Source organism: Mus caroli, unplaced genomic scaffold (assembly GCF_978045245.1).
Source record: "Mus caroli unplaced genomic scaffold, Mus_caroli_1 scaffold_13, whole genome shotgun sequence".
Taxonomy (NCBI): Eukaryota; Metazoa; Chordata; class Mammalia; order Rodentia; family Muridae; genus Mus; species Mus caroli.
In genome coordinates this window covers 45,347,732-45,369,910 of record NW_028227268.1, presented here as the reverse complement: position 1 = coordinate 45,369,910, position 22,179 = coordinate 45,347,732, and the positions used below count along the sequence as shown (strand labels likewise).

The window sequence follows — 22,179 nt, the reverse complement described above, 5'->3', positions numbered from 1 at the left end:
ATGGAGTCTGAGTTTAAAAGCTTTGGCATCTCAGTACTACCATGCCTAGCTTTGTAAAGATTTTTTTAAAGTACACACTCCCTGGCCTCATACTTTGCAGAATGCTGGTCAATTCTTTAGAAAGCCAGTGTTCAGAGTGGCGACGGATTTATATAGCATTTGTTAATTTTTCTGATAAGCATTTCCACTGTGCCAATTTCAGGCCACAGGGTGAGTCTCACAAAGTTCCTAAAAATTCTATAACTATTAAACCTAACAAATCAGCTATGGCACATAACCCTAGAACTAAAGAATAAAAACCTGCAGGCAGGAGGTATGGAGACAGTGTTGTTGCTAATGCTGTTCTAAAAGGGGACCAGCTGGAAAACCAGTAACAGTTTTTCTGTGTAGCCCTGGCATTCCTGGAACTTGCTCTGTAGACCAGGGTGGCCTTGAACTCAGAGACGTACCTGCTTCTGCACTGGACAACCCCCCCACCCCCGCCCGCCAAAATCGATGGTCAGAATGCTTGGATTAAAGCCATGCACTACCACAGGGCTGACTTGTTGCATCTTAAAGCCAAGGAACTGAGCTGTGAAATGGTTAAAACATGTGCTAGGCAAGCCTGACCATCTGTTAGATCTGTGGAAGCCACAGCATTGCACAGGACTATCGAGCCACACACTTGCTGCCATCTTCCCATGTTCTGTTGGACTAGCTTGCAAAGATCACAACTGTGTTTGTTGACCTCTGACATTCCCTCATAGGAGGAACATGGAAGGTCATGGGACCCTCACCTGAGTATTCAGACACCTTTCCCAACCAGTTGTATCCAATTCTGCCCTAAATAGTCTCGAGGTCTCAGGGACTGTCAGGTGGAAAGGACCAGGGGTCTCTGTCAACACAACCATGGATGAGTCGTCATCCTTGCTGGGCGTGGCAGCCCCTTATCCATTGCTGTAAGCAAGCTTAATAAACCATTGGTTCCCGGATGAACTTTGGTAGAGCTATGCCTCAGCTTGGGATTGCAGGAGGATGGGGTAACTTTTCTATATGTATTTTGTGTTCTCTATATTTATATAGGCATAATATTTTTATATTGTCTTGATATAGACATAAACAGTCTCCTCCAGTGAAGGAATTTTAGCAATACTCAATAGACACACGTTGCCCTCCATAATAATACAATTTTTAATTAAAAAACCTGAGGAACTGAATATCAGTAGAAAAGATAATATTACAAGTGTACAGTAAGTACTATAAATAGGTGATATATATATTCTGCATATATATATATATATACATATATATGCAGAATAAGGATTATAGATAGAAGACACCCAGTGAAAGCTCCCCACAGCAACTCAGTTTCCTCTGAGCTGGACTCTTCAAAAGCTGTTGACTGAGGACATTTTATTTTTCAGAATTGCAGTTGTTTTAATGAAATTTGAATCAAGCTTTCTTGTCTTTGAGGAAGCAGCTGATTTAGTTGCTTTGGTTTTACAGTTCCAGTGTTGGGCATATTAGACAAGCATTCCATCACTGGTCTATCCCCAGCCTCCCTCCACTTACCCCCCCCCCTTTTAGACAGGTTCTCTCTATGTAGCTTAGGCTGGGCTGGAACTCTATTGAATCACAGGCTAGCCTAAAAATTAGGATCCTCTTGTCTCTGTCTCCCAGGATTATAGGCATGCATCGTTGTACTAGTTTATATTTTGTAGTAATTTAAGGAAAATACTTAGGCTAAACAGATTTCAGCAGTTAGGAGTAAGTACTGCTTTTGCAGAAGACCTGAGTTTGATTCTCAACTCCCACATCTGGCAGCTCACAACCATCTGTTAACTGCAGAGCATTGACACCTTCTTCTAGCCTCCATGGGGACCTGCACTTGCATCTCACAAATAATCTAAAAAACAAAATGCTTCAGAAATAGTGGGTATCTCACAAAAATTTCCTGTTGCTTCAACTGATAGGCAAGAAAGCTTTATTTAGGTTTTCTTTTAATCCTGTCATAATAGGAGTAAGATAGGACTTTGACTTCATTTGCAATTGTTGCATGCTTTAACTTATTTTTACTTTACTAGATGTTATATTTTTAAAGTATGAATAGGTTGAATTTTTGGTCTTACTCCTGATTCCAGCCAGCATCAACATTCCTTCTTGGTGTTCTGTCCTGTTCCTTTTGCCCACATGTTCAGCTAGCTAGTCACCAGAATTGGAAGAGGTACTTAAAGATGACTGCAGATTCTTTGCTGCTGCTTCCCCAGAAGAGGAATCTACTTCCTCTCCTGGAATCTGGGTTGTTCTTTAATGCATCAAGAGAGTGTAACATAGTGTCATTACACTGTTGCCAGCTCCAAGCCTAGCATCCTTTTAGAGCCCTGGGCTGCTATGCAAGAAGCCAACCCTGAAACTACTCTCCTTTGAGGGGGCCCAAGCCATATTAGAGCTCACATTAGGCACTTCAGTTTTACAGCCATCCAGGTCAAAACAACAGTTGTAAGAGTGAAGCTACTTGGATCTTCATGTATTTGCTTTACAGCAGCACTGAGTGAATAGTTCTGAGTGAACACCCAGCTAAGTGCTCCTGGGATTCATTTGTTACAAATCAATTAATAACCTATGCAACTGGTTTCACCTCCATTTTCTTTGCTCCTAGGAAATAGGCTAATCTTTCTCTTAACAAGTAATCCAAACACTAGGAGTGGTACCTGTATTAAGCAGAGTTTTCTAGAGATACAGAACCAACAGAATTCACACACACACACACACACACACACAAAGCATGTTCATAGACATATATTCTCTGGTACAACACAGCACACAGGACCAAGTTCTCAAAACAGTAGATGGGACATGTTAGCAGTTCCAATCTAGTGCAGAAAGCCTGAGAGCTCCCTGGAGAGCCACTGGTCTATAAGGAATGACTGAAGACAATGGAGTTTGTTGTCAGTAGATGGCAGCAAATATAGATGAATCATTCAAATAGAAATGAGCCTTCAGGCAAGCATTTGCTGCTTTCCTCTGGCTTCTTCCTTTTTCAACTGGGATGCCATTTGGGAGGGACCGTCCACACTCAGAGTGGCTCTCCCCACTCCCTACTCGCTCTCACATGTTAGTCCTCTCTGTAAACATCTCCACATATACTCAGATGCCTTTCACCAGTCCTAGACACCTTTTTTTAAAAGATTTATTTATTTATTATATGTAAGTACACTGTAGTTGTCTTCAGACATTCCATAGAAGAGGGAGTCAGATCTTGTTACGGATGGTTGTGAGCCACCATGTGGTTGCTGGGATTTGAACTCCGGACCTTCGGAAGAGCAGTCGGGTGCTCTTACCCACTGAGCCATCTCACCAGCCCTCTAGACACCTTTAAATCCAGCCATGTGACAACCAGTATAGTTGTCACAGTGCCTTTACATCCTCCTGCTTCCATAGACCAGAAGCACAGCACTATCTTTAGTTCCAAAGTGCACACTTCCTCTTAAAAGGCCACTATTGGTTTTTTTCCCTGACACCCCTAACCACCCCCCCCCATTATTAGTTTATTGTCAAGGGCAGAGAAAACTGATCAGTTATATCTATCATATCTAGTTAATGGATAATCCAGTTTCCCGGCTATAGAGCTGTCATGGTAGGATACCTAGCATTGTGGAACCATAACAACAAGACTACTTGATAGCTTTAACCCCCAATTCTACCTTTGTCCCAGCAATGCACAACTACTCAATGCTCCTCAAATGTGAAACTTGTTTCCACTTACTCTTATAAAAGTAACTTATATTCTCCTGTAGTAATTGTCATCTCTTATTTTTACTGCCTTTGTCTGCTAACCTAGGCCTAGTCCTAGAAGCCTCTAGCCTCCATACAATCTTATCTAAGCCTAAAATGTTGTCACTGCTAAATAAGCTCACCCTTTCTAGGTCCTTCTGAACTCTGGCTGGCTAGTCAACTCATCTGTTCCTGGCTCAGAACTTGGCTTCACATTAATCGATTCAATCTGGCTTCTCTCAGCTTCTCCTGAATTGCTCTGTTTTGTACAATACACACTTTGGCAGTATAGTCTGATCTTTTGGCTTCTTATTCTCTGGTTTGTTCTGTCTTCATCTGTGTCTACCATGTTCCCCCTCTGAAACCTCTCTTTATAACTGTCCTGGTAAAACTGCCTCCTTTCTCCTTCCTCTCTCTCTGCACTGCGCACTTAAGTAGCTTCCCTTTCCTCTCTCCTTTTGAGAGTTGGGCAGATCCTATTCGGTCAGATCTTTCTCTGATTAATCACTTTGTCTGCCACCAATTAGATATCACTTTCAAACATGGGTGCTTCTTTCTACAAACTAAATTTATCTTCATTGTTTGGGATTAAGGGTAAGTCTGTATTCCTGCCAGACAAATTAGTTATGTGCTAATGCTGAGCCATATCATGACTAAAAACAGGTCTTTTTTTTCCTTCAGTAAATAACACAATCTTGAGGTTCACAGTGTGATCAGATAGCCTGTAACATTTTCTGTTCTTTGTGCCTCTGCCTGAAATAAGTCTGCTTTTACTACTTGACAAAACTCTCTAGTTGAAGCCCAACGTAAAAGTTAACTTAGCTAAAGCATTTTCCAATCTTAGAGTTGTTTCTTCCTCTGATGCTTCTATGCTATACTGTCCAACTTTGCTTTGGTCCAAGTGAGGCAATTAACATTTTTAATAGAACTTTCTCCCTGAGTTACAATGTGAAATATCCAAGGTTAAGGATCAGTCTTGTTTACTGGCTAGAAAACTGGTGAGTTGATATTGAATGTATGCATACAGAAATAAAAACAAGTAAAATTGTTTGCTTAGCCAAAAGGAAAGCCTTAGGGCCCAAGTCACCTCCTGAAAAAAACAAGCAACATAGCAAAGTTCTTCAAACTTGTTAAAAGCTAACAGGTTGCAAATACATAGTCCTTACTTGCTGGAAATGTATAACCAGTTGGTTTTAAGTGTTTGCCTATAACAAATCTAACTAGTTAATCACTACAGCCACTTGATTTTGCCTCTTCCTCTAGTCCCATCTTGTACCTAGGGCACTGTGATGACAGGTGGGATTAGGCATGGTTCTTGACCTAGAAAAAAAAAAGAAGAAGAAGAAGAAGAAGAAACCTTACAGTTCAATGGTGAATGATAAATGAAGAACCCACTCATAACCTAGAAACAGAACTGGATGGTGCTAGAGTAAAGCTAGAATTGGAGGGAAACAGATATTTCCAGGTGATAGAAGAAATAGCATTAATGTCTGCCATTTGAAACCAGCTTTGAGCCAGGCAGTGGTGGTGCACACCTTTAATCCCAGCACTTGAGAGGCAGAGGCAGGCGGATTTCTGAGTTCGAGGCCAGCCTGGTCTACAGAGTGAGTTCCAGGACAGCCAGGGCTACACAGAGAAACGCTGTCTAGAAACACCCACACACACACACACACAAACACAAACACAAAAGAAACCAGCTTTGAAGACTGGTGTGAAGATTAAATGATTATTATATTCTGTATATATTGATTAGTGGTGGAAATTAATGCAGTGGAAATTATTCCCTAACCAGTTTTTTCCCAAATAACCACACAGAGACCTTTTAATATTTCAAAGCCTTAGGCCTTGGCTGGGTACACTCTCAACTAGCTCACTTAAGTTAAACTAACTACCTAGCCCCAGCCAGCCAGAGGGTGATGAGTTACACTTTCTAGGCCTGTGATCATATCTGTCTCCTCCCATGTCCTGGTGTAAAGGGTTTCTGCCTTCTTCCTCCCAGAGTTTCTTTTCTCCCTCCCAGGAAGTCCTACCTTCCACTTCTTACCCAACTAGTTGACCACCAGATTTTTACTAAAGCCAATTAGAGAATGCCTTAGGTAGGTGAAGGACAGAGACACAATACAGAGTACCACAACACTGGTGAAGAATATACAACAGGGAAGAAGGGTCATCCATGGTGATATAAGAGCAGGAACAAGTCAGGAGAATAATAAGTGAATATACAATATTGGAACATATGGAAACTAAAAGGAATTCTGGGAAACTATTGCTTACGCTTTGAACCACCCATTGTTTTTCACAGCCTGCGTCTCTGCAAATGAGGCTTGGGTGCTTACACTTTTCCCAGACTGTGTTAGTTACCTTTCTTATTGCTGTGACAGAAAGCAACTCACAGTTTTAAAGGGAATACTGTCCATCATGGTGGCAAGGGTGTGGTGGCTCTTTAGTAGCAGGAGCTTGCAGCAGCTGCTTGAGTTATCCTAGTGAGGCTGTAAAAAGAGACAAATACTGATGCTTATCAGGATTTCTCCTTCCTCTTACTCAGTCTTAGATCCCACCCCATGGGAGGACGCTACCCCATTTAGGTTGAGTCCTTCCTCCTTAATTAAGTATCTCTATAAACACTGTCACAGAAATGCCCAAAAATGTGTCTTCTGGATTATTCTAAATCCAGTCAATGGAAATTAACCACATTACAGTGACCTATTTTTATGTGCAAGTATTAGACAGGTTGGTAAGAATACATAAGTCTTTCAATCTATAGTTGAATGCACATCTAGAATCACCTACCATATTGTTTCCTGATCATTTTTTTTATCAAGAAATCATCACACATTTTAAATAAAATCTGCTTAACAATAGAGCTCTGAAAATAAAATGTCATGAGTGTGTGAGTGTGTGTGTGTGTGTGTAAGATGATCATTTAATTGATTAGCTCTCTTTCTTCTGTATCAAGTTATTTTGCCCACAACAAAACTAAAAGTTATCCTACACTTTTCTCCTGGTATTAAAAAAACTATATTTTATGTATATGAGTGCTTTGACTGCATGTATGTATAAATATACATCCCATGTGTGCTTGGTTCCTTTAGAGATCAGAAGAGGGTGCCAGGTCCTCTGGAACTGGACTTTACAGATGATTATGAGCCATCATGTGGGTGCTGGGAACCAAGCCTTGGGTCCTATGCCTGGTCCTAAGAGTAACAAGTTTAGCAGTCCCTCCAGCCTTCTGTTAATTTTTAATGTTCAGAACAAGTAGGTTATTTGTCATTTTTTTTTCAGTAACAAGGTGTGTGACAAGGTAGGTGATTAAATCTGATGCTTATGCTTGCTAGGTCAGCAAGACTTTAGACAGACCAAATCTCAATAAAAGTGAAAAGAAAAAGAATGGATTGATGGATGACCAGGTTGAATAAATAAAGAAACAAGTGAGAAAAAATGTATTTAGTAAAAATAAAGATTGAATACACAGGTTTACTTTAAGGCATATCAACTTTTCTATGTGTTTGAGATAATCTTACAATACAATTGAATGAAAAATAAGAAAATTATAAGCTTTACCACGATAGTTGCAACATGGAGGAAGATATAAATGGGAAATAAATAAGAATACAAGGTATGGGTACTATTCCAGCTCTTTAGTGGAAATGTTCCCTTTACTACTTTTCCTCATTACTTAAGTATGTTAAAGTATTCTTCATTATGTACTATTTCATATGATAAAAATGTGAGGAATATATCAGAATTTGAGGGATTTTTATCAATAATAATAAGGAAGCACTATTTCTTAGATTATATCCCAAGAAACCATTTTTATTTATTAAGCTCTTTGGGTATATTTTTATCTGTGAGTATGTGTATCTCCATATACTTGTGTGTGTGTGTATGTGGTGGCCAGATTTGACCTAGAAATCTTATCACTTCTCCACCTTATTTTGAGACTGGGTCCCTCACTGAACCTGAAGCTTACTGGTTTGCTAGACTGGCTAGCAAGGTCTAAGGCTCCACCTACCTGTGCCTCCTGAATGCTGGGATAAAGGGTGTGTGCCACCACATGACTCTTCATTTAAATTTTTGTAAGCTTTCCAGGTTCTGTGAGTTAATTCAAAAAGCTAGTTCTTTTCTATTTTAACATCTTTTTGTCTTAGGGTTTCCACTGCTATGAAGAGACACCATAACCAAGGCAACTCTTATAAAGGCAAACATTTAATTGGGGCTTGCTCACAGTTTCAGAGGTTCTATCCATTATCATCATGACAAGAAGCATGACCGCGTCTAGGCAGACATGGTGTTGGAGACAAAGCTCAAAGTTCTACATCTTGATGTGAAAGCTACCAGGAAGATTGTATTCCAGGCAGCTAGAAGGAGTGTTTGAAAGCCCACCCCACACAGTGACATACTTCTTCCAACAAGGCCTACCCTACTCTAACAAGGCCACACTGCCTTATAGTGTCACATCCCATGGGCCAAGCATATTCAAACCACCACACTTTATTTCTGAATTCCTAAAGATAATATCTTCTGACCCTAAAACCTATTCTATAGCAAAGGTTGTCATGCACTAGGACACCCTGAACTTCCTTTTAGGAGCAGAATCTCTGCAGTGCTCCTTTTCTATCAGAAATATTAGCAACGATTAAAGTAAGATCAATATTTAAAATAGCATAGGAATAACAGGTAAGAGTTGACCATGAATGCCCAGGAATGGCGGTGGATAATGAAGAGGTGAGTGGGATGGATGACTGCATAAACTGCAAAATGTAGGCTGCTTACTGGCAAACAGTACACACATTATTTAAGATTATTTTTCTCTTACTGCTTCTGTGTTTCCAAATTGGGCAAAAGTGGTAACAGAACAAATATTAAAATTAAGAAGGAAATGAAAAGGAAAAAAATCCTCAGGGTATCATTAATTCTATCATCTTTCTTAATTTTTCCATCATCAATATCCTTGTCTCTCTGAAGGTCTACATGTTATAGTAACCTGTGTAGGTTAAGAATAGGTAAATGATAGTTTTCAAAGCACAAAGGAGTATACTGGTAGTTTTAAGTAAAGCATCACCCTTTGAGTTTCCTTGGACAACTATTTCCTTTTGTGAATTTTGCTTTCACTATTTCCCTTCTATGAGTTTTACTTTCTTTCTTTTTTTTCTTTTTAAGAGTTACTTATTTTATGTATGTGAGAACACTGTCACTATCTTCAGACACACCAGAAGAGGGCATCAGATCTCATGACAGATGGTTGTGAGCCACCATGTGGTTGCTGGGAATTGAACTCAGGACCTCTGGAAGAGCAGTGAGTGCTCTTAACTGCCGAGCCATCTCTCCAGTCTGATTTTTGCTTTCTTTTCTTATTTTTTTTTATTAGATATTTTCTTTATTTACATTTCAAATGCTATCCTGAAAGTTCCCTATACCCTCCCCCTGCCCTGCTCCCCTCCCCACCCACTCCCACTTCTTGGCCCTGGCGTTCCCCTGTACTGGGGCATATAAAGTTTGTAATACCAAGGGGCCTCTCTTCCCAATGATGGCCGACTAGGCCATCTTCTGCCACATATGTAGCTAGAGACACGAGCTCTGGGGGTACTGGTTAGTTCATATTGTTGTTCCACCTATAGGGTTGCAGACCCCTTCAGCTCCCTGGGTGCTTTCTCTAGCTTCTCCATTGGGGGGGGGGTGGGGGCTGTGTTCCATCCTATAGATGACTGTGAGCATCCACTTCTGTATTTGCCAGGCACTGGCATAGCCTCATATGAGACAGCTATATCAGGGTCCCTTCAGCAAAATCTTGCTGGCATATGCAATAGTGTTTGGGTTTGGTGGCTGATTATGGGATGGATCCCCAGGTGGGGTAGTCTCTGGATAGTCCATCCTTTCGTCTGAGTTTTGCTTTCTTTATTGATAAAATACTTATTGAGGCTAAGTTTCCATGAGTTAAGACCCTATTATTTAATGTGCCACAGAAAACCTACAGTTTACTATTAACACAGCATAATTATTTATAGTGTATATGTGTGTGTGTGTGAATGTATGCCACAGCACATATGTGGCAATCAGATGACAACTTGCAAGAGTCAGTTCTCATCTTCCACCAGCTCTTGCTGTCAGGCTTAGGGGGAAGGCCCTTAACTCACTAAACCATCTCACCAGCCCTGAGTCCATGTTTCTAATTACATTCATTTATCCTGTTACATGTTCTAAACCATGATGAATATACTCCATCAATCCTTTGTTTGTTTGTTTTTTACTTTTATTGAAAATAGATCCTTCTCATACAGTATATTCTGATTAGTTTCCCCTCCCCACTCTGTTTCTCCCCACTTTCCTTCCCATTTGTATCCATACCCTTTTTGTCTTGCTAGAAAATAAGACATCTAGAAAATAATAATAAAATAGATCAAAAACAAACAAATTGGAATATGGCAAAACAACCAAACCAAACAAGAAAAAGGACCAAGGAAAAAATGTAAGAAACACATATAGATGCAGAGATACACACATTTGCACACATAGGAATTCCATACATACCCAAAACAAGAAGCCATAACATATATGCAAAGGACCTGCAAAAAAAAATATCCCAAACTTAACATTATAAGCCATAGAACCTCCAAAGATGTGATTGAGTTTGTTTTTGTGTTGGCCATCAACTGCTAGACTAAGGCATAAATAAGAGTAATTTGTTCCTCACTGAGACTCCCTTAGAGAAAATTATTTTTTATTTCCAAGTAGCTATCAGTTGGAGATATTATCTTTAGGAATTCAGAAACTAAGTGTGGTGGTTTGAATATGCTTGGCCCATGGTATGTGACACTATAAGGCAGTGTGGCCTTGTTAGAGTAGGGTAGGCCTTGTTGGAGGAAGTATGTCACTGTGGGGGGTGGAGGCATGTGTCTGCATCTCCTTTCAGCCCTAGGACCTCATCTGGTGCAGACCCTTACAGGCCCCATGCAAACTGCCAAACTCTCTATGAGTTTACCAGCTTTGTAGTTAAAAGGCCTTGATTCTTTGGTCTTCTCTGTCCCCTTTAAGAAAGTAGTAAGGTCAGGCATGGTGAAGTGCACCTTTAATCCCAGTGCTCTGGATACAGAGGCAGTCAGATTTCTGTGAGTTCAAGGCTAGCCTGGTCTACAGAGCAAGTTCCAGGACAGCCAGGGCTACATAGAGAAACCCTGTCTCAAGAAAACAAAACAGTAAAAACAACAACAAAAGGAAATGTACTTAATGTGTCATACATAGTGTCTGGCACATTGCACATGCTCAGGAAGTGGGCACCCATTATGATGATGGCACTGGTGATTTCTGTGGGCACTTGGAAAGGTTGTTAATTACTTAGGTTGTTCTTCGTGGTCAGAATCATAGGTCATTTTGGTGATGTTGTTGGTAGTAATGAGAACTAATTTTAAAGTAGCATAATAATACAGAATATATTTGGTTGGTTTTCAGAAATTAATTGTTTTAATAAGTAGCACTTTGTTTTCAGTAAAATTTGTTTGTAAACTATTACAGATATTTCTTCCAGAAACAAATTTTAGCGTTATCAGTCTCATTTAGTACAAATAATTTTTTGTGAAGAAAATTTAGTTTAAATACAGATCAGTATGAATGACCTATCTCTAACTAAAAGGCTTATTAGTAAAATTGCATTGGTTAGGAAACCATTTTAATTTTTTTCAATTTCTGTTTATATAGGAGGCCGACAGTGGGGAGGAGGAATGCCGGTCACAGCCCAGAAGGTACGTTTATTCATTTTGTCTTATGGCATCTATGTAGTTAAATTTTTTTCTAAATCTTTTTTTTTGGTTTTTGGTTTTTGGTTTTTGGTTTTTTGAGACAGGGTTTCTCTGTATAGCCCTGGCTGTCCTGGAACTCATTCTGTAGACCAGGCTGGCCTCGAACTCAGAAATCCACTTGCCTCTGCCTCCCAAGTGCTGGGATTAAAGGTGTGCGCCACCACGCCTGGCTTCTAAATCTTTTCTGGTCTTGCTGGATTAGTTTGTTTCTGTTTTACAAGATGCTGCATTGATACTAAGAAAGGAAATGAATGCTACCTGGTGTAGTGTCCCCTACCTATAAATCTCTGCACTTGAGAGGCTGAAACAGACCCTGTCTCAAAACAAACAGGGATGGAGAGCCAACTCAGCACTTAAGAGTGCTTGTTGCTTTTCCAGAGGACCCAAGTTCAGTTCCTAGCACCCACATGGGGCAGCTCATAACCACCTGTAATTTCAGCTCCAGGGCATCTAAGGTCTTTCTGTCCTCTATGGGTACCCACACCCATGTGGCACATGGTAATTCAGTGGTTAAGATCATTGTCTGCTCTTACAGGGGACCCAATTCAATTCCCAGCACCCACATGGCAGCTCACAACTGTCCCCAAGCTCAGTCCCAGGGGATCCAACACCCTCTTCTGGCCTCTGAGAGTACCACCAGCCATTCACATGTTGCACAGATATGCATGCAAATAAAAACCCACACACAATTTTAAATGTTTTAATTTTTTATTTTTAAAACTAGAAAAACACTTTTTAAAATGAATAAATGGAACTTCTTTAAGAATCCAGTTGCTAATTCAGAAAGATTTCAAATGATAGATTGTTTTTCAATGATATGGAAGCTAGTTTGAGCTCAGTTTTCACCAGGTCTCTTGGAGGCTGGAGATGTAACTCAGTTGGTAGAGTACTTGCCTAGCATGCTCAAAATCCTGGATTTGACTCCATAGCACTGTGTAAGCCAGGCACTGGCAGTCTACACCTATAATTGAAGCCTTAGGAAGTAGGATGATCAGAAGTTCAAGGTTATTCTTGGATAAATAGCTAGTTTGAGGCTAGCCTATGCCACATAGGGAAGCCCTGTCTGGAAAGTTCTAGTTCTTTAAGTATTAACAAAATTTATCCTCTGAAGTCAACCAAATGATGAACCATCATGAGTAATCTATACAATGGATATAATAAGCATGCTTATTGTAGAGAAACTAACCTGCTAAAGAGTGTTTTATCCATCTATAAAGAATTAGGGGCTGGAGAGATGGCTCAGCAGTTAAGAGCACTGACTGTTCTTTCAGAGGCCCTGAATTCAGTTCCCAGAAACCACATAGTAGCCCACAACCATCCATAAAGGGATCCAATGCCCTCTTCTGGCATTTATTTATTTAAAGTATGGGTACTATATATGCATGTATATGTGTACATGCATATATAGTACCCATACTTTAAATAATTTTTAAAAGAATAAAATTATGTCACGGAGAAAAAATGCATGAACTGGAAATCTTCATGTTAAGCCAAATAAGCTAAATGCAGAAAGTCTGTCTCATGTTCTATACATATAGAATCTAGATTTTAAAAATAAATCATTAAAGGCTGAAGAGATGGCTCAGCAGTTAAGAGCACTGACTGCTCTTCCAGAGGTCCTGAGTTCAATTCCCAGCAACCACATGGTGGCTCACAACCATCTGTACTGGGATCTGATGTGACTCAGGTAGGGAACAAACAGGAGAGGAGGTGGAACAGGAACAAGAGGAAGGAATGTGATCAAAGAATGTTATTTACATGTATGAACTACAAAAATGAAAACAATTGTCTTGTACAATTCATCTTTGTTTGCTAAACGAGAAAAGGAAAGAAAAATTAATAGGCATTCGTTACTGCTTACATACTATAACTTAAATTTAAAGTATAGTTCCTTTTCTTTAGTAACTGAGGTTTTTGGCAACATTTTTCTTGTCATAACTATCATATGCATTTGGCTTAAAGCTTAATTTCTCACTTTCTTAGAGAAGATCTGGCAGTAAATCCTATTTTGAATAAGGCTAAGAGATAGAAATTCAATAGACATTTTAGCAGAAGCGTTGTAAACATTACTCTCATTACAATTATAAAAGAGTCTAAAGCATCCTTACATTTCCTTAGAGATTCAATCTGAATAGCTCTGAGTTAATCTCAAGTTTTACATATTATCTTGGTATTCACTGGTATACTTTTTCTTCCAAAAGAATCACATAATTATGAGAAAGTAAAACTCTCATATTTTATTTACATCACTGAACTGTCAAGTCATAAAAAAACATAAAGACCTGCCTTAAAGTTACTAGTAATAATTCATTAATATGCCGAGCAGTGGTGGTACACACCTTTAATCCCAGCACTTGGGAGGCAGAGGCAGGAAGATTTCTGAGTTCGAGGCCAGCCTGGTCTACAGAGTGAGTTCTAGGACAGCCAGGGCTGCACAGAGAAACCCTGCCTCAAAAAACCAAAAAGGAAAAGAAAAGAGAAGAGAAGAGGGAAAAGAGAAGAGAAGAGAAGAGAAGAGAAGAGAAGAGAAGAGAAGAGAAGAGAAGAGAAGAGAAGAGAAGAGAAGAGAAGAGGAAAAAGAAAAGAGAAGAGAAGAAAAGAAAAGAAAAGAAAAGAAAAGAAAAGAAAAGAAAAGAAAAGAAAAGAAAAGAAAAGAAAGGAAAAGAAAAGAATCATGGGAGAGTCTGGCAATGTCCTAGGGTCTGAAGGAATGGAAGAAAAACTATTCAGGAATCTATTGCAGCAGTTTAAGCAAATGCTTGGTCCCCGTTGGAGAGCTGCATGAGGACAGGACCTGTTTTAGTGCCCACAGCAATTAGCAGCTGGCACTCAGTAAATGATTACTGAATGAGGAAGAATGTTGATATCTTTCCTATAAATAATACACATAAGAAAGAATTTTTATGAGAAGATACACCAAAAAGTTCACCTTTGGGCATATAAAGCAGAGGGAAGCATTTAGGTAGAAAGAGCTTGATGACAGCTAGAACATGTAGGCCTGTGGGTGTAGCTAATGACAGAGGCCTTGCTTGCCTAATATACACAAGGTCTTGTTTCAGTCTGGCCCTCCTCGTGTCCTTGGACACAAGATAGCTTCACAATGAGGCTGTGCTACTAATTCCTTCAGTTTGAGGCCAAGTCTCTCCTTAAGGCTTCTTCTCTGTACCTCACCGTGCTTTCCTTATCTCGTATTTGCTTATTTTCTTTTTACTTTTGAGATGCAACTTCATTTACTATCAGCCTGTTGGGAGGCATGACTTTTCTATGGGTTTATTAAACATTATGACAATAAATGCACATCTTTCATCTATAGAGACTATAGATGCATTTTTGTCTGGATATGATTCCAGTTAAAGATATATTAATCTAAAGAGTGTATTATATTTAAATTTAAAAAGAGAGAAATAGGACAAAGAAGAATGCATTATAAATATGAGCTGGCAGTTTAATCCTGATCTTTTAATTTTTTAATTTAAATTATCTCCTAATTAGAAGAAAGTTACAGAGGAGCTTCTCCCCAGTTATTTGAGGTGCTTTACCCACCTCTCTTCTGCTTCAGGAACAGTGATGATGTTAACTTTCCAGAGAAAAGCCAAATGGTTTTTTGTGCTTTTAACAGGAGAGATGGTGTGGAGATTGGTGGCAGATAGATAGACCTCCTACTAGAAGTAAAACACATATATAAGAGAGAAGAGGATTTGGGCTTTTAAAAAATTAGAGTTTTTAAATTATTGATAACCTCTTGTGACTGACGACACTGAAGTTGCTGCTCCCCTGCTGAAGCCTGGTGGTATCTCTTGCCGTGGCTCCTCTTGTCATTTTTAGCAGTGTTTGTGTATGACCACAGGAGGTACCATGAGCTGTCTCCCTCGTCTTCTCAAAAACTTGAGGTACTGCAGAGTGTACAGTTTTTATACTTTTTAAAATTAATAACATCCCAAACCTCCTCCTGTCCTGTCGCCTCTGAGAGGATAACCCTTCTCCCAACCCCCACTTCCCCAACCTCCCAGCATTCCCCCACTCTGGTGCCTCAAATCTTTGCAGGGTTTGGTGCATCCTCTCCCCCTGAGGCCAGACATGGCAGCCCTCTGCTACATGTGTGCGGGGGTGAGGGAGCCTTGAAACAGCCTGTATATACTCTTTGGCTCAGTCTCTGGGAGTTCCCAGGAATCCAGGTTAGTTGTCACTGTTGGTTTTCCTGTGGGGTTGCCATTTCCTTGAGGGCCTTCAACCCTTTCCCTAATTCTTCCATAGGGGTTCCTGACCTCTGTCCAATGTTTGTTTGTGGTATCTGCATCTGTCTCAACTATTAATGATGCTGTGTTGTGCTTGAGGACAGGAACCTAGCATAGCAGCCCTCTGAGAGGCTCTATCTAGCAGCTCAGTGTACATTTTTAAAAGCTCTTTTCTTAGCTACTTAGCAGTAGGAATTTTCAATGAAGGACTTTTGTTTTAGAAGGTATTCACTACTCTTTATCATCTAGCAGCTTCAACATGAAGTGAACGGTCTTATTACCAGGGCAATTGTTTATAGGAGTCATATACTCCAAAGTAAAAAAAATCTGAAGTAGAGTTCCTCCTTTGCTAGAAGGCAGAAGTAGAATTGGCTTTAACCCTTTTTCACAATGCAAAACATTTGTATATATCATTATTCAGCTCACAATGAAAAATGGAAGGGTATTAGAACAAATGATCTCAATTTTTTTCGACTTGTGGAAGAAAAACTTTAATTGCCATTGCATAAAACACCTGTATGAAGTACAAATCGGTTTTGAGAAACATTAGTAGAGAATATGCCCTAGACAGTGGAGGTAACTGGATGTAAAAACTCTGGCAGTAATTTAATAGAACAGCCACAGATGTCAGCTGAGGCCGCATCTAATGGGGACGAAAGCCTTGTCTGTGGGGAATTTTGGATGATGCCTGCAGAAATATTACACTGTGCATAAACCAAATTGTATCATTTTCACAAGTGTCGTAAAGATTCATACAGTCAAAGGTCTTTTCTACATGCACTTCAGTTCCACAGCAAGAGTGGCATAGAACACCTAAACACAGAAGAGAGCATTCATGCAAGATACCTAACTCCTTGATATAATAATGCATACACTTCAAAATGATTACACCATCATTACACCTAGGGCTTTCTGCAACTACGAGGTGGTGGTCATGGTCAGCACGGTCCTCAGGATGAGCATCTAGAAAGCAGCCACCACCTCCTGTGTGTCTTCTCTTTTTGCGGTTTTTCTTCTTCATTTTTCCTAATCAACTCTGCTGTTGTTGCTGTTTCTTAGTAAAACTGGTAAAAACAAAATTGTAATCGTTGAACATAGCACTCTGGCAATCAAGACGTTTAAAGCCGTCAATCTTCTGGGGCGAAGAAAGCACTGTGCGACATTTAGAACTCTGATTAACAAACAAGGTGGTCACAACTTTTCCTGGCTTGAAGACTTCAACAACTTTCCTGATCAGGTCGGCATAGGAGGTCTGGCTTAGGTTTGTTTCAAAGCTAACATAAGAAAATTCTGGTTCTGGAGTGATGTGAATAGTCCAATATGTTCCATCCGATTTCATTCCATTCATCAAGTAGCCACAAGGATTGAACAGTGTGGCATCAATGACAGAACCTGGTATCAGGTCATAAATTCCACTCTCACGAGTGACATCCTTTGCAGTAACACCATCTTTCATGTAGAACTGGTCCATAACTGCTGGGTCAAGCTCACTCATCAGAATTTCCAGGGTTTGAACTGGCTGACTGATTACTCGGCTCTCTGGGAAATCCAAAGTATACAAGTACCAGCAGTCAGAATTCATGCGTCCCATACAATATGCTGCTCCATTTGGGAAAATTGCATTAAGAAACTCGATTTCTTCCTGGAAATTCTGGTGTGGATACCCTTGGTGAGAAGGCTTCATGAAATTCTTACGAGAATAAAAGAAGCTTTGAATTGAGTCAAACCCACTGTAATCCCTAGCAAGCTTCAACAGGGGAACCAGTGCTTTCGATAAGAGGGTGGTACCACATGTCTTCAAAATGAAACGTCTCTTGGAGACAAACATGCTACTCTCAGTGAGTACATAAGCTTCCTGCTTGTCAGTCTTTGTCACACTTATGATTGAGCACTGCACATCCTTCAAAAGGACATGCCACTCAGATCTTGGGATGGTACGAAGATCCCCAGATCCCTGGCTTGCGTCGGACTGCTGTCTGGAAAACCAGACCTCCAGCAGTTTCTCTGTCCCTTCGAAAAAATGTGCAGCTTCCATCACTGTGAGAGTAGCGAACAACCAACAACCACAGAAAATCAACTGAATTAAATCTCTTCTCCTCCTGCCGCCGCTGCGGATTGTTCCAACTGTGTTACTGAAGTTCAGGTTCCTTTTTTTTTTTGCTATAATTTTATATTAACTTTAAAAAAAAAAGGACTAATAAAAATTTCCCGGCTATTTTCGTAAGCGAAAGTTGAACGTGAGTCTGTTGGAAATAGAGGCAGATACAGTTCAGTCTCTTGTAGTCCGCTGCTTTCCCGTTAGAGACAGTTGATCGAGCGCTAGCTAATGTCGCTGGTCATACTGTGTAAGCCGATCTCAAATTTAATGCTAGTTTTGTTTTCTTTTCTAGTGGAGGCAGGACAATGAGGAAAGGCGACAGTATAGTGATAGCAGAAAGAGCTGTTCTCAGGGTGAGGGGAAACAGCTGACAGTCACGGATTCTATGCCCATAGTCCAACCATTTGGCTAAAGCAGGAAGATGTTGAGCCTTGAAGTTGAAGGCCAGCCTGAGTACAATAGTACGGCTGTGAGATCCTGTCTGCTTAATGGGGAAAAGCAAAATTCTCAAACAATTGAAATAATATAATTACTACCTACTGTCCCTCATTCCTTGCAAGAGGGATAAACTGCAGGGAAGGGCCTGGAACACCCTCCAGATCGAGCAGTAAAATCAGCCACTAGCTGACTGTGCACAGAACCGCTTATAATGAAATTGAAATTTTCTACAAAATTCAAATCTTCTATGGATAGAAGATGATGATTGAATGATTCTCTTTCTAGCCTTACTTATGTAGAATGCTCTAGGAAGCATTTCATTATTTTGTCCTACTACACATTAAGTTATTAAGTTTTCATTTGTTTGCTTCTAGATTTACTTCCTTATCTGGGGGAAGGGAATGCACACTGTGCATGTAGAGGTCAGAGACATCTGTTGAGAATTGGGCTGTTTCTCTCCTTCCATTCTGTGAGTCCCAGAGATTGATCTCAGGTTGTGAAGCTTGGCAGCATGTGCCTTTACTTGCTGAGCCATTTCACTGGCCCTTCTTATTAAGTTTTCTTTGAGTAATACTTTGTAGGTAAAGTATGAGCCTTCTCTCTAGAATGTTTTGTGCTTCTTGTTTATATATCTGGGTATTTATTTTGTGATGGTGGGGATTACATCCAGGGCCCCTCATACTAGATAAATATTCTGTCATTGAGCTACATGATGAGCATTAATCCTCTAAAAGCGACAAGGCATAAAGAAGCAAGTGAAGCAAAGCCTGCCAGCGTCCTCCTCAGTCCTCTGCTCTTCACCTACACATTCCTCTGAGGCAGGCCGGTAATAATCTCAGTGCATCTCCTCAGCTCCACAGGCTACAGCTGCTTACCCGTACCAGATTACCTGTGTCTGCCTACCCTACCCAGATTGAAAGACCACAATACAGGACTCAGAGTTTTTGAAACAAACCAACTGAAAATAAACTTATTAGTAGCTAAGCTTTTCAGAGGGGTCTGTAGAATACAACTGTAGTGGTATCACAGAGGTGAAAAGGGAAGGCCTTTTTTGGTTGACTGTTTATGGCCATGGTCTTTGTTGAACTATTTGGGATTAATGATGAATCTTTTGAGCTAAATACTATATAGTGGAGTAGGCCTCATAGAAGTGGTGAAAATATTTTTCTTAGGGCCAATGAACTGGCTCAATAAGGAAGAGTGCTGCTTCCAAGCATCACAACTGGAGTTCAATCCCTGGGACCTACATGATGCAAAAGGACACCGACTCCCACATTGTTCTCTGACTCCTACCTGGGTACCATGTCTTATGCCCCCCCCCAACATATTGCACAAAATAAAAATGTAATTTAAAAAGTTCTTTTTTTCTATCTGTTTTGGGGAATGTTTTTTTGTTGTTGTTTGTTTGTTTGTTTGTTTGTAGAATTGGGGGCTGGGTCTCACTGTGTAGCCCTGGCTTTCCTGGAACTCACCACATAGACTAAGATGTCCTCAAATTCAGAGATTCCCTGCCTCTGCCTCCCCAGTGCTGGATGAAAGGCTATCATATCCTGTTCATAAAAAGATCTTAAAATCTAGTCAGTTCTCCAGGGAAAGCATATTGCAAGAGATTTTGCTTTAGATGGATAAGCAAACTATGGCACACTCAAGGAGAATCCTCAACAAGTTCCTTATTTACAGTCTACCTGAAGGGAGCTAATATTCTGCGAAGTCCCTGAGCTTTGTGCTACAGTTTTATGCTGAGTCCAATAGTACCTTCCTCAGTACTGAACCTGCCTTAGACCCTCAGGGACAGGGAGCTGCATACGTTGAGAAGACCCTAACAGGAACTCTGCCATGCTGAGCCTGAAGGCATCCAGGCAGTGAGTGGGTTCTGGAAACTGACAATGATGTGAAGTTCTACCGGGCCTCCTGTCTTTTCCTTTACAGAGTTTCTGAAGTATTTTAAAGTTTTTAATACTGATTAGTAGTGCCATGACTTTACCAAATTAGCAAATTATCTTGAATAACCCTGCCCTACTGACAAAACAAAGTAGTCAAGGAAACAGAAATTTTTGAATGTATAATCTAGGGCAGGAGAAAAGTTTCTTTTCTGTCAATTTAAAAAATGTATAGAAACAGAATACATACAACTGCATGTCTCTAAAAGACACTCACAGGGTAGTCCAGCTCACTTAGGGGAAGGGTTTGGTGCATTCGCCATTAATGTTTCTCTAAAACTACTGCTTTTTATAGACCTATAGAATGATTTGGTGAAGGCAGCAATGAACCTAGTCGAATCAGGAGGTTGAGGCAGAGAGATTGTTAAGTAGGAGGTCAGCCTAGGCTAGCAAGAGGTTGTGTTTTTTGAAAAAGGAAAGGAATAAAAGAACAAACAGTGAAAGTCCATGAATCACATCTCTCATTCAGCACAGACTTCATTTTCATTCTAGGACATTAGCATCCATCTACTTTTTCTCATGTTTAAGGTCCAGACTACTAACACTTGGAACTAATAGGCACGAAGTACCTAATTGTTAAATTGTTTAGGTAAATGAACGATGAATTTATGAATTGAAACTGTCTATCACTGTGATAAAATACCATGACCAAATACAAATCACCCTGGGGAGGAAAGGGGGCCTGTTTCCTCTTACAACCATGCAGGGAAGTCAGAGTGGGAACTCTCGAGGTATGGGAACTCTGATGATTGGAACTGATGCAGAGATCGTGGAGCAACACTGCTCACTGTCTTACTCCTCACTTCTCAGTTTGTTTTCTTATATACCCCAGAGCCATCACAGGCCCCGCAGCAAACATCAAGAAACTGCTCCATAGCCTTGTCTACAGGCCAGTCTTATGGAGGCATTTTCCCAGTTGAGGTTCCCCCCTCTCAGATTACTGTAGTTTGTGTCAAGTTGACCCCCCCAAAAAAATAGCCATCACAGAAACTAGAGAGATTTTTAAATATCTGATAGTTTTAAAGGCAATTCATGAAGGGCTGGAGAGATGCCTCAGAGGTTAAGAGTTTAGGTCCCGCACCCTATCTGGTGGGTCACAACTACCTCCACCTCCAGGCACCTGCACTCCTGTGCATATCCACATACAACACATGCACATAGTTAAAAATAAAAATGAGGGGAAACTTTTTAAAAAGGTAATTCACTACTAGATAATTAACTTTTGTATTTTGTTTTGGGGTTGTTTGTAGATGAGGGCTCACTATGTTGCCCTGGCTAGTCTTGAACTCTTTGTCAAAGTGGTTATAGTCCCAGCCTCCAGACGACTATAGGTTCATGCCATCATGCCGAGATATGTGTTTACCTCTCTATAGTTCTGTCACCCTCTCTAAAGAGGATTTCCTCACTTAAATAAAAGGTTTTTTTTTTTCAAAAGTGGCGTATAGTAAGAACCAAGGATTTGTCTGTCCATTGTAGTGACTTCTCTGCCTTCCTAGCACAACCCTGAATAAGAATCCCACCTTCCAGCAAGAAGCCTCAGGAATCTTTAAAAAGTTAATATACTTTTCTGGCTGCTCACTGTAAGTTATTTGCTTTGGATGAAAGAGTAAGAGGCTATTAGAAAAGGTTTGTTCTGAACACTTAATTCAGCACTGCTAAGTTAAATGTAAAGTCAAGTTTTTGTATTCTTCTGATATTCTTGTTTGTTGGTTTATAAACACCTAATATCCATGATCTTTCTTACACCACAACATATGAACACACAAACAGATTTCAGGGTAAGAAAAACTTTAAATTACCAGTGTTTTCACATTCTATTAACATTCACATTTAACTATTTTAAAAGATAAGGAGTAAACCACCTGCTAGAAAATTTTTACAAAGTGGAATTAAACAACATTTAATAAAATTAAGCTGTGGAG

The 22,179-nt window shown here is 40.0% G+C and overlaps 1 protein-coding gene and 1 pseudogene across 4 annotated transcripts in view; one reads left to right on the top strand and one right to left on the bottom strand.

Moving 5' to 3' along the window:
* Ssh2 (slingshot protein phosphatase 2) overlaps nt 1–22,179 on the top strand; it is a 244,798-nt gene that overhangs the window by 95,943 nt on the left and 126,676 nt on the right. For all 4 annotated transcript variants that reach the window (XM_021178063.3, XM_085829808.1, XM_029483719.2 and 1 more), the window contains one exon: nt 11,446–11,489. In XM_021178063.3, coding sequence (XP_021033722.1) covers nt 11,446–11,489 — 44 coding nt within the window. The remainder of the gene's footprint in view (nt 1–11,445; nt 11,490–22,179) is intronic.
* LOC147001454 (S-adenosylmethionine decarboxylase proenzyme 1 pseudogene) lies at nt 16,812–17,816 on the bottom strand (annotated as a pseudogene).